At 44.4% G+C, this 17,123-nt stretch overlaps 2 protein-coding genes across 3 annotated transcripts in view; one reads left to right on the top strand and one right to left on the bottom strand.

Moving 5' to 3' along the window:
• Nucleotides 1–15,995, top strand: part of Insyn2a (inhibitory synaptic factor 2A) — a 55,309-nt gene extending 39,314 nt beyond the window's left edge. Inside the window, exon 4 of one of the 2 annotated variants that reach the window (XM_032892395.1) lies at nt 13,210–15,995. In XM_032892395.1, coding sequence (XP_032748286.1) covers nt 13,210–13,393 — 184 coding nt within the window. In that variant the 3' untranslated portion in view covers nt 13,394–15,995. The remainder of the gene's footprint in view (nt 1–13,209) is intronic. The other variant, XM_032892396.1, reaches the window with a different exon arrangement.
• The window catches only part of Dock1 (dedicator of cytokinesis 1), a 499,905-nt gene that overhangs the window by 268,532 nt on the left and 214,250 nt on the right, over nt 1–17,123 (bottom strand). The gene's annotated exons all lie outside the window — the stretch shown is intronic.

Below are 17,123 nucleotides of genomic sequence, written 5' to 3' on the forward strand. Positions count from 1 at the left end.
ATGGTTATCTGTGTATCTTCTTTTGGAAAAAAAAAAAAAAGAGTTTCAGTAAGATGTAAAATTATCAAAAACCAGTGAGTAGTAACTTAGTAGTTAAATATGCTTGGAGGGGTTGGGGATTTAGCTCAGTGGTAGAGCGCCTGCCTAGCAAGCTCAAGGCCCTGGGTTCGGTCCTCAGCTGGGGGGGCGGGGAGAGGGGATATACTTAGAAATATAGAGAGGATCCTCCTTGCTCCCCTATTTAAAAAAAGTGAACACAACGTCACTAGCACTGCATGAAGAGGTCAAACCTGGACAGTGTTGGGAGGCTTCAAGCCACATGGGCTCATACCCATCAGTTCTGTGCTGATGAGCAACATGGATATGGCTATATACCCCAAGCTGTGCATCCGAGATAGGACCTCGGTTCTTGCAAAGTGCAGCTGGGTCACGTGAAAAGTTTGTCCGGGAGCTAGCAGAAGAAACCACAGCTAGACATAGACACTGAATGACTCCAATGATTCTGACTCCCACAGGATGATAAGTAAAGTCTGAAGGAATTGGTCACAGCTGGGTATGCATGACTGGCATCTGATGGGTAGGAAGACACCAGGGAGGCTGCCGATACCCTGCAATGCAGAGAAATGTCCATGACAACAAAGTCACTGGGTACAAAGCTTCAGTAGAGGTGGAGTTGAGAAGGCCACCATGGTGAAAACATTCTACACCATGGTTTTGTAAGAGGCATAAGTTAAAGGCGAAGGCATGGGCAACTGGGAAGGAGTTAGGAAGCCCCCAACAACTCCAGCCAGGGCATGAAGCTCTTGATTGTTCTTGGCTGCTGTCCATGTGAAGAAGAAACATCAAGCACCACACAAAGAATTACAGGGAGCACCTTTCTGATCCAGTAGGAAGTTGGCTTGACAGCCACACTGTGGAGAAGAGCTTTGGATCAACAGTGAGAGGCTATAGCCATGACATCCCAATTTTAACTAATGATGCGAATACAATTAGAGCCTGCTGGTGTATTAGGCAATTCCTCCCTGGGGCTTAGCACACTTCCAGGGCCAGAGTTCAACCAGTTGCCTAATGTGAGAAGTCTGAAGTGGAAAAGATTTCTAGAGAAAGTTCATGGGGTGAGCATGTTCAGGCTAAAACTACTCAACATTTTGTGGGTGACTGAAAAAAGAATTTATTAGGACACTGTCCAAGGTAACTGAAAATAATTTAAAGAAATTTAGCTCTAAATCCAGAGGTGACTTGTATAAAAAGTGGTATTAAAGCTGATTTTAATGAATCTGAGAAGGATAGAATTTTTGTCTTTGGGGGACATTAGCCTAGAGTGGTTGCCATGTTGAATTGGCTCAACCAGCAGTCTACACGAATCCAAATTCATTAACCTAAGGTCTGTCATGCACCACACCAGTAAGTGTCCAGACATTAGAAGATGCCAGAATCCGAGGAAGACTCATGAAGATGAAAGTCAGATGACCCTCCTTCCACTGCCTAAACCAGTAGGTGCGAGTCAACTGCCAGAGACCTTTGCATTGACAACAGGATGTGGTGGGAGGCATTTTCACAGGCAGGATAGAGAAGAGGCTTTTTACTGCCTCCCAGACTCCATCAGACGCCGAACCAATGCCGAACATTAGCAGAGGACGAGGCGGGAGGAAGAGTGGAGTTTCCCCTCTCTCTTCCAGAAAAGTAGTTGAAATTATTCCATTCAGAGCGATATGAAGCAAAAACACATTTCGACTTGAAAGATGTGTTGCACACAGAAGCTACTTAGGCTTAGTAAGCAAGCTGTAGAACACTCTGCATGCTAACTCCAGTCCAGCTGGAGGTTCCACAATTCCTAAGTCCTCTTTCATTGAGTCTTGTAACGAGTGTTCAATAAAGCATCCCAGTTCCTGTCAAGTAGAGCACACAGAGCTCATCCAGCTCTCCCCTTTACGTTCCTGTCATCCTTCGTTTGGTTTGGTTTTGAGACAGGGTCTCACTAGATAGCCCTGGCCGTCCTGGAACTCGTGATGTAATAGGCTGACCTTGAACTAGCAGGGATCCAATTGCTTCTGCTTCCTAAGTGCTTCGATTAAAGGTATTTGCCACTCCACCCAGCTCCTTTCATCCTTTACTAGAGACGAAACACAATAGTTACTCTCACAATGTCTGAAATGGCACAAGAGTTTCTTGAAGTTCACAGGAACAGACACTAAAGACGAGAAAAATGTAGCTGTGTCTGTTAACTGAAAACCTTCTGCCCTGGGGTAAACCACAGCAGCTCTTCTCTGCCTGGGATAAGTATGTCATTTCAATTTAATTATAAACATTGAAATCTCACACCTATATGATTTAAAGTGTGGCCAGTCTTATGCGGTGAGGCCGGAGAGTTTCCTTTAAATGTAGATAATCTCCAAAAAGAGGTGTAAGTTATCTTCCAGAAAAGTATGCTTTTCTGTATTGAAAATGGAGCCATGCCATGTTTGTGAACCAGACTACAGAGCAGCCTGGCTGTAGCCCGGAGCTGCCCCTAGTCTCTATGTGCATTTGATGTGACATCACCTCTCTTCCCAAAGATAAGAATAACTTACTGGATTTTACACCATATCAATGATGAATATAAGGGACATAAACAAGTCCAGGAACAAATAACAACATCTTTTTTGGCAAGCAGATAGTTGCAGAACAATGAAAGGTCTGAGTCAAAGAGAGAGAGAGGCCTGTTTGTCCACTCAGTAACAGTGGCCTTGGGTAGGTATTGGCGACATCACCCAAGGAAGAGCAATGACGGTTAATGAGGCGCGGCGGCTCAGGGTCCCATCTGAATACCAAAAACCAATACACATGGGAGACAGAAAAGGACTGTCTCTATGACAACAATCTAGGCAAAGGGGAAAAGCTTAACTCAAGGTCGGAGTCTTTGCAATCTCTCCAAAGCCTGATTTTGGCACTAAGGAGAAGGGATTGTATTCTTAAGTTGAGGACCTATGTCCCTCCAGGTCAATACCTCACCCTCTTCCTGCGAGGAGCATGTCTGGGATTAGGAAAGATTAAGCAGGTTCCAAATTGGGAGATTTTTAAAATGCCACATGTCTGTGGTGATCTTAGAAGCTGAAGTACACAGGGAGCCATGAAAGCTGCCAATGTCCCCAAATTGCAATTTGTCATACCTGCTTGCTGACAGACGGAGAGCCCTATAGGACAATGAACTTGACCCCATCTGTCTCACATTTAAGCACTGGAAACCCAGCTGTCTTCGCCACAAAGCAGAAAAAAAAAATTAAAAGAAAAAAACCCGTGCTTCTAGTAGCAATTGGCTTAGGGAGGCAGGAATGGTATTGTATTCAAGATCAAGCTACCCGCTTTCTGGAAGGATCTGGCTTGTAATAGATGTGTGCCTTTGTCACTGGTGGAAGGTACATACTTCACTATGAAATAGGATTTTGCCATGGAAATACAAAGGGCTTGAGGAAAATACCAAAAGGACAAAAGGTCTTCGAGCACTTTCAGGAAATAAAGGCTTCAGGAGACAGGAGCACCGGGCAAAGGTCGGAAGCATTACTATGTCAAAGCCAGCCTCTCAGACCTGGGTGCCTGGGGTTCAAGGCTCGGCTGTTCCCTATTCTTTTTTTTTCCCCATCTTTATTAAATTGGGTATTTCTATTTCATATTTCAAATGTTATTCCCTTTCCCAGTTTCCAGGTATAGGCTGGTATCCATTCGCCTTTTAAGTCCCCCAGAATTACAAAGGATTCTCTCCAACTCTGAAATCCAAGAAGCTGGCTGTTTACAAATACAGAATGAGAAAGGGCCTAGAGAGTCAGACAGGGCCTGGCGTGGGTGGGGCTTGGGTATATGGGGACATGTAAAACACTCCTCCCCATCAAAAACCCTGCCCCCCCATTGGCAAGTGCATGTGCAGTTGGGGCCCATCGCTGACAGCTGCTCCCACTGCACAGTGGCCCACTGCAACGCCAAGAACCAGAAAGCTCTATCGCCTCACAACTGGAAATTTTGAGATGCTTGACATGATCTCATTTCCTACTAAAATGACGCCCCTTTGATTGTGATCTGGACCAACGGAGATAGTCAAAGGGAGGGGGGGGGAGGTTCTGCATGAAGAAAGATTAAAAGAGATGCGAGTTGGACTTTCCTTTTAGTAAAACTTTTCTGCCGTGTCATCCTTACTTCCTGTCAAAATATGCTTTAATTAGTTTAGAAATGTTTTAAGGATAAATGGTGAAGTCGTTGTCTCCAGCCTATCCCGGCAGTGCTGCTGTCAGACTACTCTGATGTCACTCCCAGTGATTCACCTTGTGCTCAGACTTGGTTTCAAAGGGAACAATGAAAGAGACCATTAGCAAATCCACCCCTTCCCTCTTTGCTGAACTAGTTAATTCATAAAATAATAGTGCAATAACAGAGCAAGGAAAGGGGGTGAATTCTAATGTGTGTGTTTTAATGAAAATGACAGTGAGCTAGGCTTGATTCAAAGGCTTTGGGGGATACCACGGAGATATAAAAGATAATAATAATGTTGACACAGAGGAATTAAGGAGTATTGTTTCCAGAGTGAAATTCTTCTTGAGCAGAGTTAGGACAGACTTCAGGAGGAACTGCCTACTCCTGCTTCATTTTTATTGTATCCAGGCCACCATAAAAGTGGCCTCAGATGACACCACAAGTCACTCAGCATGGCAGTAAGTGGGCAGGGTACCAGGAGGAAGGGAAACCCCTGGCCTACCCAGCCTTGTTGTAAACACTTGTACTGTAAGGTGTCACAGTCCCACCATCTGACGTGGAACTGATATGGAGGAGACAGGATACCTTGAAGGGATGCCAGTCAACAGGGAGTAGGGATGCAAAGGTGGCTTAGCTATGTTTTCTAGAGCTCCCTCTGCTGGAGAGTCAGGAACTGGCAGGTACCAGAGCCTCTCTAAAAAAAGATGGCTCCATGAAAGCAACTGAGGCCTTTCTATTACATGAGTCTCAAGCAGGAAAAGCCGTGAGGATACATGGTCTTACCCAAAACGATGGTCAGATTTTAGGAAAGATGAAGGAAACACCCTCAAACGATTAGACAGGGTAAGGGATACAAAGAAACCATGACTGCCCCTTCTTACATCATTCCCGTTTAACTTACCACCCACCATTAAGAACACAAAATATATGGTTGCAAAGACACAGAGATACACAGGGAAGGAGGGTTCTTCCCTGGTGCCCAGTATTGTGCAGACAGGAGCTGGTCAGGGCAAGGGAGCAGCGCAGCAGCATAGCTAACGAAGTCTTATTGTAGAGAGCAGTAATTGCATTTGTATGCAGAGCCAGTGCCAGTCTGAGGCTATCTCCAGAGCCACTTGGAGCAGCAGTGTCGCTGCAGCCCGTGTCACCCGACGATTATCTCTTAGTGGAAATACCCTTTCCAGCGCAGCTTCAATTACTCCTCTTGTGCATATTGAGTTCTTTAGCAGTCTGAACCGAGATGGGGAAAATGCGCCTTCCATCTAAGGTACATAGCTGTATTCTAATTCACACTCTTAAAGTGGGGATGGGGGACAGTGACAGAACAGAACCCGTAGACAATACCTCACACAATGTTATTCCGGCATAAAGGAACTACTTTTTTTTTTTAATAAAATAAATTAAGTCAGGGGAAAAGAATAGCTTTGACAGGCCTCAAAATTCTTCTTGAAAATTCCCAAAGCTAATAATCCAATTTTTCTCAGTATTCTTTTAGAATCTAAAAATACACTATCTCGTTCCCCCCAGAATGTAAGGATTGTTCAAACCTTCAGAAACACCTTGGTTCCCTTCTGCAGACACTGAAGCTAACAATGGTACTCAGAGTGAAAGCTGCTCACATCCCCACATCTTGTTGGCAAAGCAATGACTTAAATGTTATTCGGGGCAGAAGAGCCTAGAACAGCCACTGCCCTCGCCTTTGGTTAAATCAAGGGGTGAAAGAGATTAGAGGACCTTTTTCTAAAGTCCAAATTAGAAGAAGAGGAAGTCTGATCATTCCATAAGGAGTCCGATCTCTGTGGTTTTAAGTGAATATGGAGATTTTCTAATGTCTAAATACAGGATTCAGATTTGCCCCTAATTCCTGAGTTGGCTCACAAACCATTCTCTGGGAAGATTTCAGTGATTTTCAGGTGTGGTGGTTCCCAGGCCCTCTCGGCAGCCGCTCCTTTGGCTGGAGCCAAAGGAACCGAGCCTGCCATGGAGGACTGAGAAGCAGACAGCTTAGCTCACTCCCAGAGGAAACCAGGAGGCAGTTTCCCTGTCGGAGCAAAGGAGCATAGGAATGTGCAGAAGGATAAGGGCAGGGGAGGGGAGGATCATGATTATACCCAAGTCTGCTACCTGGGGGAGGAGGCTCACCACAGTAGATTTCAGATAGAATGGAAGTTCTACATTATCTGGAATTCACTGCAATTACACCCCAAAGAGAGAAAGCCATGCTTGTCACTGAGGCCAGAATGGCAATGTGTGACTGGCTACATTTAATAAAAGATTGGCCCCTTCTAATTACAATGCATGGTTTTGGCAAGTTCTAGTAGGATGATATAAGACATGCTAAATACTCATATGACAATTTCATAGTCAGCCGGCCACATTCCTGGCTGCCTGGGGGAGTGGCAACAGGCAGAGCTTATCAAAATGTCTTGAATTTACTTCTGCTGCCCCTGGCAAGAGCAAACCTCTCCCAAAGGCTGTGCGCCTGGCCTGGCCTGCCCTTGCACTTGGGCACTCCATGAGACCTAGTGTGGCAAGAAGGTGAACAGGCTGGGGCCTCAGCCAAGCCTATTGCAAAGGTTAGGGGAAAGTTAGAGGACACATTCTGAAAGATCACTCTTTATCCAGTTTGGATACTATGTATTTTAATTTGTAGCCACAATCGATGGGTAATTTTTAAAACTATACTCACAATATCTTTGTCATGGAAAAGATCTTTATAGTTTCAGTAATTGAAATATTAATGGATAGGCAACTATTTCTAGTGTTTTGAAGCCTTACATTACTGCTATAAACAGATATGGAATACATGAAATAGTGCTGGGGAAGGGTAGCAAATCTATATCTAAAAATTAAAAAGCTAGTAACTATAAGTCACTAATAATTGATTGGAATGAGATGCATACCCTTATATAGACCAACATGTATTTTATAGAGATAAGAGATAAAATAGAGCCATATACTGTGTACATATTATATAATACACAATAAACAGAATTCTACAAATAGAACACATATTACATGTAAAACAATACAGGCTGCGTAGTGCAGCTCTGCAAGTTTGGAAGGGAGGAGATTTGGTTCAGTTCAGTTTATTGTGTCTCAGTAAATAAAGAGGGTGTATTCTGAGAGGCCAGCATTGGCCGAAGCACAGTGAACGATGGAGTCAACGTGGGCATGCGTGTGCCTCAGTGGATTCCCAGATAGACATAGAGAACACGTGGCCAGATCGTGGCATGCCAGGGTATTGTGCAGGACCTGTGAGTGGGTAGCCTTAAGTCCTCTACAAAACCCATTGAAGGAAAGGGAGACAAGCACTCAGTTTAGACACAGGAGCAGGATGTGAACAAAGCGTTTGCCACTTTGGCCAGGGAGACTCTGGAGGTGGCAAGAACAAGACCCAGCAATTTCAAGGCCAAAAGGGAAATACCAAAGTCCGGCAATGGGGTGGTAGAATATGTAGGTGCTAGGGGTGGCAGTGTGAGAGCCACTGGATTAGCTAGCAGAGAGGAGGAAAGAATCTGTGTGTGTCTAGGAAGATGTAGAGTGCCTGTTAGATGCTCTATGGGGAAATGTTCAGAGGAAAACAATGGCTACTTTGTATTTTATTTCTTCTACTGCCTGGAGAAGTGGCTGAGGATATAGATAAACAGAGGAGGAGAAAGAAAGAAAAGTAGTTGCCTAGATTTCTCTAGCATACAAGAGAGCATGACCTGGGACAGACCCTAAGCACCAGCTTCCTCTGAACAACGCTAGTGTTTTCCCATACAGTAGATGTCCATCCAGTAGTCGCCTGCACCCCCACTAGGTGCTGTACTCAGAGACTTTACTTATCCTATCCAAAGCCCCAGGAGAAGAGTTTTCCATGCTCCTAGTGCATTGGCTCTTGGGAACCACCCTCTGAGTGGAAGACTCTCCATCACCACTTCACAGCCGAGGGATTTCGGGTCCCCACAGTGAGATGATTTATCCAGAGCAAGATGTGCAGAGTCACGGTTAGCACCAGGGACTCTGTGATCTCACTCAAAGAGAATTAAAAACATAGTCTGGGGATCTGAGTCTCCGTGGGCCACAGGACATTGACAGGCAGAAGAAATGAAAGATTTGGGGTCTTCCACTTCAGAAAACAAGCAAGAGCTTGGGGACCACACTCACATGGTTTTAGCTCTTTCCTGCTTTAGAATGAGAAGCAGAGAAAGACTTCACCTGAGGCATTCATTTAAGCTGAGGTATAGACATCATTGGCAGAACCTAACTTTTTTGCAGGAGGTTCAAATGAGAGAAAAAAGGCACCAGAATATTGTCCTGCTGCCCCGCATGAAGTGGCCAGGAAATGCATTTGTGAGAAACTTTGCATCTTACCCAGGAAAGAAAGGAAGCTTGGATATGGGCTGAGAGAAAAGCCTGAGATTTAGACTAGGGCAAATTTTACTTCTTTAGAAATCTACAGACAATGCTGAAGAGATGGCTCAGTTGATAAAGTGTTTACCTTGCAAGCATGGGAACAAAACTGAACCTAACCTCAGAACACACATTTAAAAAACAAAAACAAAACAAAACAAACAAACAAACAAAACCATAAACATCTTAAAATCCCAGCGCTGAGGAGACAGGCAAATTCTTGGAGCTTGCCTTACTTGGCAAGTTCCAGACCAGCAAGAGATAGTTTCAGAAACAAAGCAAAGCGAAACAAAACAAAACAACGTACCAAACTACAACAACAAAAGGCATATGAGAAATGGTAGGTTAATCTCAGGCCTCCACACACACATGTGGATGTATGCATCAGCACATATGTAAGAAATAATACAGAATGATAATTTTTTACAAACTCTCACAACTAAAACTTATCTTTCAGACAGAATGATTAACCAAGGAAATGGGATGGCTTTGCACCTTTTAATCATGAACCAGTAGGAGCCGCAGAAGAGTATGCCAAGGCTTTGCAACACTGCGGACATGGTGCTGCCCACTGGGAATCCCTAATGGGAGGCATTGTTTTACATTTCTGGAAAGAGAAAGGGGGTGCAGGCAAGGAAAGGAAAGCTTTGGAGGGGCTCAATAATATGCCCTGCTCAACGGCTGTTAACACAGTGTCCCAGACCTTTTTCTTCCATTGAGTATGAGGTGCAGCCTATTATCTGATGCTAGAACCCACTTATCCAGAAAACTCTGGCCAGTAACCAGCACCAAAGCAAATTCCCAGACTTAATGTAAATCAAAGAAGGAACTCAGGAAGGTGAGGACGTGTAGTCAGGTTGCAGAGACTGTGTGTAACCAGGGTGGTGGAAGGGAGCTGGAACACGGCATTTCATGTTTGAAGCCAGAGAAAGTGCCCGAGGTGGGCAAAGGAATGGCCACAGGAAGCAGGCAAGGAGAGGAGATGGTGACAGCCATCACTTTACACAAAGAAGCAGATGGAGAGTTCATCATCCCAGAGTTGAGATAACGACCAAAGTGTGGGCTGCCAGGCAGCCCCCCCCCAAACACTATGCGGCCAACTGTCTGTCCTCAGAAATGGAGGACTGGAGACAGAACAGCTGGACAGCTCTGCACTATCCAGGACCTGCCTTCCTAGCAGAGGCCATTTGGCCATGAAGATCAAAGGAACCTTTGCTCTAAGCCAGCCAGAGATAACCACATTCTTCTTAACCTTGTAATGCTGCCCTGTGCACTCAGCCATCTACTGCAGACCCCAAATAACCCAGAGTGCACTCGGACAAGAAGAAACTGCTAGCAGACAGCAGTGGGCAAAAAATACACATTTTTGCTACCTAACAGCCAGAGTTCACCTACCAGAGTGTGGCTGGCTGAGACATGCAGACCATCCCTGGACACACACGTAGGAACCTGGACAACACAGAGTAAGCAGTGAGGAGAGGCAGGGCTCACGGTCACTGTGTCACTGAACCCCACTGCAGGCATGTCCCAGCAGGTACTCCCAGGCTTGGTGGCCCTCTTCTACCAAGCCTGCTGCAGACTGCAGCACCCTGGATGAGTACAAACAGGACTGTGCTCAACAGATAAAGTCGAGTCATTTCGTTAACAAGAACTGAGATTAGATTACTCTGTGATTACATGGTTCCGCGGTGTGATAAATTGGTTAATGACAGGATTCCCAATGTAGTGGCTTAATGGGAATTCAATAATTACAGGTGCCCAGGATTAGATGGTAGTCTAGCAAGTGCTAGCCTCGTGCTCCGTTGTAACAACTAAAAAGCTACCTGGGACAGCTGAAACGGCCTTGACATGGAGAATGCGTTTCAGTATTAGCTTAGCTAAATGTCACATCTCACACTCCGGAAAGGAGCTTGTTGCCTAAGCGTCCAGACTGAGAATGCTCTAATGTTTTCTTTTTAATCAGCGCCAGACTCAATTGTAAAATCCGCAGTCGACACATAACAGTAAGAACAAAGTAACATTGGAACTATTCACTAATAAGCGAAATGGCCTTCCATAGACTTGTATGTCTGAGAATGTGTTCATTCTAGAATGTGCGAAAATAGCAATTCTCATTCCTTGAACTGGGGTCAATGGAAGCTCACTGATGATGCGGAAATTAACTCAGCCCTGCTCCGCAGACTCCTGCACCAAAACAGGATCTCCTGCTTTCTCAGGCACCATGGCCCAGACAAGCGAGGGTGTCACAGGTTCAAAGGGTCCTAAGGTTTGACTTTGCACAGCTGTCCCTAGGAGGGGCTTGACGCCACTGCCTCACATTCTGGAAAGGTGACACGTGTGCTGAGGAGCCTCAGCTCTGCTTCCTGGAACGAGAGGCTCTCAGAGAGGATTCCAACAGATCCCTGAAAGTCTCCTGACTTCCACGCCTGATGTGCCATCTACACACATGCATGTGCATGTATGTGCATGCACATGCACACAGACACAGAGATGCTCACGGGCATATACAGCGTTCTAAAAAAAATAAATGAAAAAATAAGGCTTCTTATGGAAAAAAGGAGAACAGCCATTAACTTTTCTCGAAATTAAAAAAAAACAAAACAAAAACCCTCAGTGACATTACTGCCTTTGACAATAAGAAAAATGATGTATGGAACTTGGAAGTCATAAACTGGCCCGTTCAATGGGACTTGAACTTATTTTTGAGACTCCAGATAACACAGCTTTGCTGTTCTGTGTTTCCAAAACATCAGAATTTGGCTGGGATTAGTGGTTCCCTACATGGATAGGATTTGGCGCTTATAGATGGTTCATGGATGGTTCCCCAGCCACAGACTGTTATGGACATTCACTGAAGTTTACTGACATTTAGTCTGGCATCTGGACAAAGTGAGAGGACAGAGTGCAAAGACTCCAGAGTTCTAGTCCAAACCACAAAAAACAGGTGATCCCAAAAGCGGGTGATGGGAAGAGAAACTCTCCAGTGTGCCACACCATCAGAGAAAAACCGTGGGCCAGGGGGGTCCATTAGGAGCGGGTTCTAGCAGACCATCTCTCCTTCCCAAAGACACTGACAGCATTCCTCCTGCACCTTCCTAAGTAGCAGGGTATATTTTGAAACACATCTTCAGTCTTATCTTTCTAACACAAACATCCTTGCACACTCCTGCTCCCGCGGTGTAATTACAATCTTGTATTATTTTGACCAAACGCTATCTATGCTGCTTCCTGGGAAGCTGTGTTTGATAACAACAAAATCCTTTTGGTCGTGCTGAATCGATAAACACAAGAGTCCTCCCCAGGGTCCTCTACTAGCAGCAGTCCATAAGAATGTTTCAGACAGGTACAACTTTGCAAGAAGGCAAGCCAAACTCATGAATTCATGGTGGTGTCAGCCTACAGGCTTCTCTGACTGGAGGCTGTCACACGGGAACACACAATTTGATGCCCTGCAAGTGTGTGTGTCATGGGTGTGCATGTTATGACTTCTCCCTCTTCCTGTGTTTACTGGCTAGTTAATTTGCATGCTGTCCACGTGGACAATTCAGGATAAACAGGGTGTCCAATCTGACTTTCGAATTTTCTGTGGCAACAGATACAAAACAGACTTTGATTTAAATTCTCCATGTAAGGTGCATGGACCTGGTCTTGTGGTCATGTACATGCATGGAGGCATGTGGAGGCCAGAAGTTGAGTCCCACATCTACCTCTACAGCCCTCAATTTTATTTTAAATTTCATTTTTATTAATTTGAGGATTCTGAATAATGTATTTTATCATATTCAACTGCTATCTTAACTCCCCCAACTTCTACTTTCCAAACTCAACATTTTTTCCCCAACCCTTCAAGACCAATTAGTGCTGCCCATTTATTGTTGGATGTGCCCTCCCAAGGTTCAGGGGTCACTGTGGAAGTAGCATCATAAAGAATATCAGAGGCAGAGGCAGTAAATACAAAGAAACATCTCTGTGTTCAACAAGGCAGCTGCACAGAGGAGCTCCCAGCCATGGAGACATGTACGATCGTTGTGTAAACTTAAGCCATACAAAAGCCCAACATGAACAAGAGACATGGGCACAAAGTCCATCCCCTAACTGATAAACTATTGACAAACAACAACTGCCGGGACAGGGAGACTCAGCTTTGAGAGTAGCCCCGTTTAATCGGCATCTGAGTTTTTGAGGCAGGGTTTCTCTCTGGACCTGGAGCTCAGTGATCGCCATGCTAGCTCGCTGATGAGCTCCTGGGAACTGCCTGAACTCTGCCCAGCACCCAGCACTGACATTAAAGACATGAACCACCATGCGTGGTCCTAAGTGGGAGCCGAGGGTGGGACTCACATCTCTGTGCTTGCTTGGCAGGCCCTTTCTTCACTGAGGCTTGCCCGAGAAAGTAACTTATTTTTCCAAAGAAAATGAGTCAATCTGGAATAGGTCACAGAACTTGAGGGTAAAAATACAATATGGCTAACTGTTTATTACTGAACAGTGCAGATACACTGTAAGCCAACTCTGAACGATCACGGCCCCGTACAGGAAGTCACGGGATCTCTCAGGGCCACGAACTAACTCTGTGCTCTATCTTTCTAGTGTGGAGCTGGATTTTAAGCAACAAGAAGACAAACTGCAGCCCGTGCTGAGAAAACTGCACCCTGTCGAGGAAACTCAGGTCATCCCTTCGCCTTACACTCAGGAGGCTCACTCCTCCACGCCCAAGCAAAAATCCAAAACTGAGTCCAAAAAGCACGGAAGGTGGAAACTCTGGTTCCTTTAATCTCGTGGGCTTGGGAAGACCCAGACTGTCTTTTAAACCCACTGGAATTTAAGTGAGTCCTTTTCCGAAACGGATAGGATCAAGGGAACTGCGGTGCCAACGCGTGCTCCCTGCTTCTCGCCCTGCGTACCAAAAAGGCCTTCGCACCAACAGATAATTAGCAGCAAGGGAGTGACTGTCACCCCTTGCCAGCTGTCCTTTGCAGTCCACTGGTATGGGGTATAAAGTCTGAAATAAAACTCACGTAGTTAAAGATAAGGAATAACTCTACCCCCGACAGTGCCCCTTGCCTAAGAAGGAGTGTTGAGATACCAGTGTCCCACACGGCAGGCTGTCCTGGTAGCCGGTGGGACCTCTCACTATTTTGGCTCTCTACTATTATTTATCTTTAAGTGAGAAGAGAAAGCAAGCCTCGAGTTGGCAAAGGACTTCATTTTTACCTTTCATTATGAAATAAGCAGGGGCGAGTGCAGTTTTCAGCACATTCAATTCCGGAGAAAGCACAATTTTTTTTTTCAAGTGGTCGGAGACCATGAATAATCTCGAAAAATGTGACTCTATGTATATCTGCCTTCGTGTGCTGTAGCGCTAAGCCAAGTGACCACATCTCAGTGTCACATTGACACCACAGATTTAGAACCCTCTTCATCTCCAGGTGGACGACATGTTTACTGTTCATTTCCCAAATGGCCAGCAGCCAGGAACCACTCCCACCCCCACCCGAGTCATGATATGCCTTCAGTCATTGCAAGCTGACAGGGTCAGAGCTACTGGACACTAAGCTTTCTTAGATGTTGTTTTTATTCTTTGGGTACCCAAAGGCCAAATGATGAATCTGGCAAGAATTGGAAAGCAGACAGAGATACACAGTGGGTGACATAGTTACCTATAAATCACGGGTACCTGGGCTGCAGCAGAAAGCATTGGTTCGTTTGTTTGTTTGTTTATTCATTCATTCATTTATTTTATTTATTTATTTATTCATTCATTATTTATCTCTGAGCGCATCCAGGTATTTTATACAGTTCTTTATGCTTTGTCTCTACTGGGCGAGATCTGACCATCACAGAAAGAAACAGCCTGTTTCCCTTAGCTGCTACCAATGGCCAAACTTACCATCACCTACATTTAAGCAATCAGTAACCTGTATTAAATGGCATACTTAGGGGAAAGCTGTGAATCAAATGGTTTTAGGATTTTAAAAAACCCACTGTATAATTGAGAGTTCTCTCTTGCTTACACATGACCACATAAACCTCCATCCCCTTGTTTTGTTTTGCTCATTTCTTTGCACCTTTACAAGTATCTTTTTTATAGAAACCAAAATCCTCTTGTGCACTAATGACGTCTCTCAGTATTCTGCTTCTCCTGTAGGAAGTAGAGGGTCTTCTTTGGCCTTTTGTTTTTTCTTTTTGTATAACAATGTTTTGAATTGTTTGTGGGCGTACCAGAAAAACCTAGTGTTTGGTGTTGGTCCAGCACTTTCGGCTGGAACTGCACGCTGATGGCAGCCTGGCAGATGAGACTGCAAACTTGCAGCGGCTCTGTATTGGGAGAGGGTCATGACCTTCTTTGGATGGGTAGGAGCTAGGGCTCACCACATGCTTTTCCTCATTTAGTTCTAAATATTTGGATTATACAACAAGCTTTAAAAGAAAAAAAAAAAGCTAAAAGTATATTTTGTGTGAATCCTCTTTGGGGACTACTCAAACCACACTAGAGGTATGCTTATTTAAAATGCAAGGACAGGTGCATGCATGCGTGCACGCACAAAATACACACACACACACAAATACACACACACACACACACACACACACACACAAAACACTTCTGCCCACACACACATACATACACACACACATGCAAAACACTTGTGCACACACACATACATACACACACATACACACACATGCACGCACACACGCACGCAAAGCATGCCTATATGGAAGTACTCCCCAAGAATATAAATCTGCAGAAGAGCAGTAAACAAGAAGTGTCGCAGAAGAGCCCTGACCAAGCTGATCCTGTACCTTGATGGAAGTGCAATTGTTCCATGCATACTAAACTTTAAACACGTGTTTCATGTTTTTATACTGTTTTTAACTGATGTTACAAAGATGTTCACGGCGAGTTTTCTCTTCCTCTGTTTGAAGAATCCCATGTTCTCACCGAGTGGAAGGAAGGGTTCAGCAGCTTTCTGTCTAGTGCTGCACAACTGTCTAGATGCAAGCCTGTGTGACTACCTGTGACGTCCTTGTTTCCAACCAGTCTAGGCCCCCACACAAAAAGATTAAATACCTGAGAACCAGAAATGAAACTCTGAAGACAAGCTCATTCCTCCTCAAAAGGAAAAGCATCTCCCCAAACTGGAAACAAAATATACTGTCAAGTTCATTTCATAGCTGAATCACAAATTTGCCAATGACAGAGGATGACCCTTCTCCCGGGAAGATCGAACTCAAAAATTTCATACAAAACTAAGTAATCAGTTCAGTGTCCCCTCCTATGTAGATGTACACATGGCATTACGTATAGAGAGTAAATTATTATACTTGTCATTAAATCTTTATTAATTTTTAAATAAAAAAATCAAAGGTAATGTTTTGTGTGGCTACCAAGTTTCTTTCACTGCCTCTGTGTTTGGGGAGGGGAAGGGAATCTAAGAAAATAATAATGGATAGATACTCGGTCTAGAAGGCACTCTGGTAGGGTTCAAAGAGGAGAGTATCCTGTGTCCTCAGTGCTCCCTATATGCCCACCCCGACCCAGAGGAAAGTTTAGCTTGTGGCCTTTCATATAAGAGGAGAAGACAGAAAATTGCCATGAACTTCACTACATCTTCTGTTAGCCACTTGCCAGTGTATAAGTCCCCGCACACTGGTGGGCTGATTTTATAGGGCCGTCTTTATCTGACACAGTTACCACCAGTGGAGGCAGCTTCATGAGTGTGAGGTTAGCTCTGACCACACCAGCTTCCTTCACCCACATCTCTTATCTTTAAAAAACAAGGGTGGGGGGGCTTTCATTGCTTTGGCCTCAGACAAGTGTGAATCCAGTTCACTTATTGGAAGACAAATAGCTATATAATACAAATACCAAAAATGTCATCCAGTTTTGTGAATTAATGTAAACTAATCAAGCTATAATGGTAGCATGTGTTGTGGGAGGTCACAAGTCATGGGAAAGCTACTCATTAGCTTTTCAACACCTTAGTAATATTAATATAAGGAACTTCCACAGCCTGGTATGAACATGCAAGATCTTTACCCAGATGATGACTTGATTTTTATTTTCTCTGCTGTAAGCCCACTGTTAGTGAGCAAACTTGGGGTTGGGGGGGGGGGCACATAGAAAACACAAAACTCCAGGACCCAGCAATATAAAAACGTAAGGAAGATCACCCTGCCAGCACCAAATACAAATGAACTTGTAAAGTCACTGCTCACACTATGCACACAGTAGGGTGAATTTCTCAAGGCCACCAATATAGTTGTCCAGCTGGAGTGATGATGCTTGTATGCAAAAGTCAAGCTCCTTCCATTTAAAATATCTATAATGCCTTGTGTCTAGGAATGAAGATTTGATCTTATTTTTTTTTACAATAAAGGAATTTTAAAAGGACACTGATACGTTAACTTCAAGAAAACACGAATTTCAATACCAAAGCTCATGCAGAGGAATGTAGTATGTTGGTGATAAAATTATGTTGAGACTTAGTAAAAAGGCA

The sequence above is a fragment of the Rattus rattus genome, chromosome 2 (genome assembly GCF_011064425.1).
Source record: "Rattus rattus isolate New Zealand chromosome 2, Rrattus_CSIRO_v1, whole genome shotgun sequence".
NCBI classification, from domain to species: Eukaryota; Metazoa; Chordata; class Mammalia; order Rodentia; family Muridae; genus Rattus; species Rattus rattus.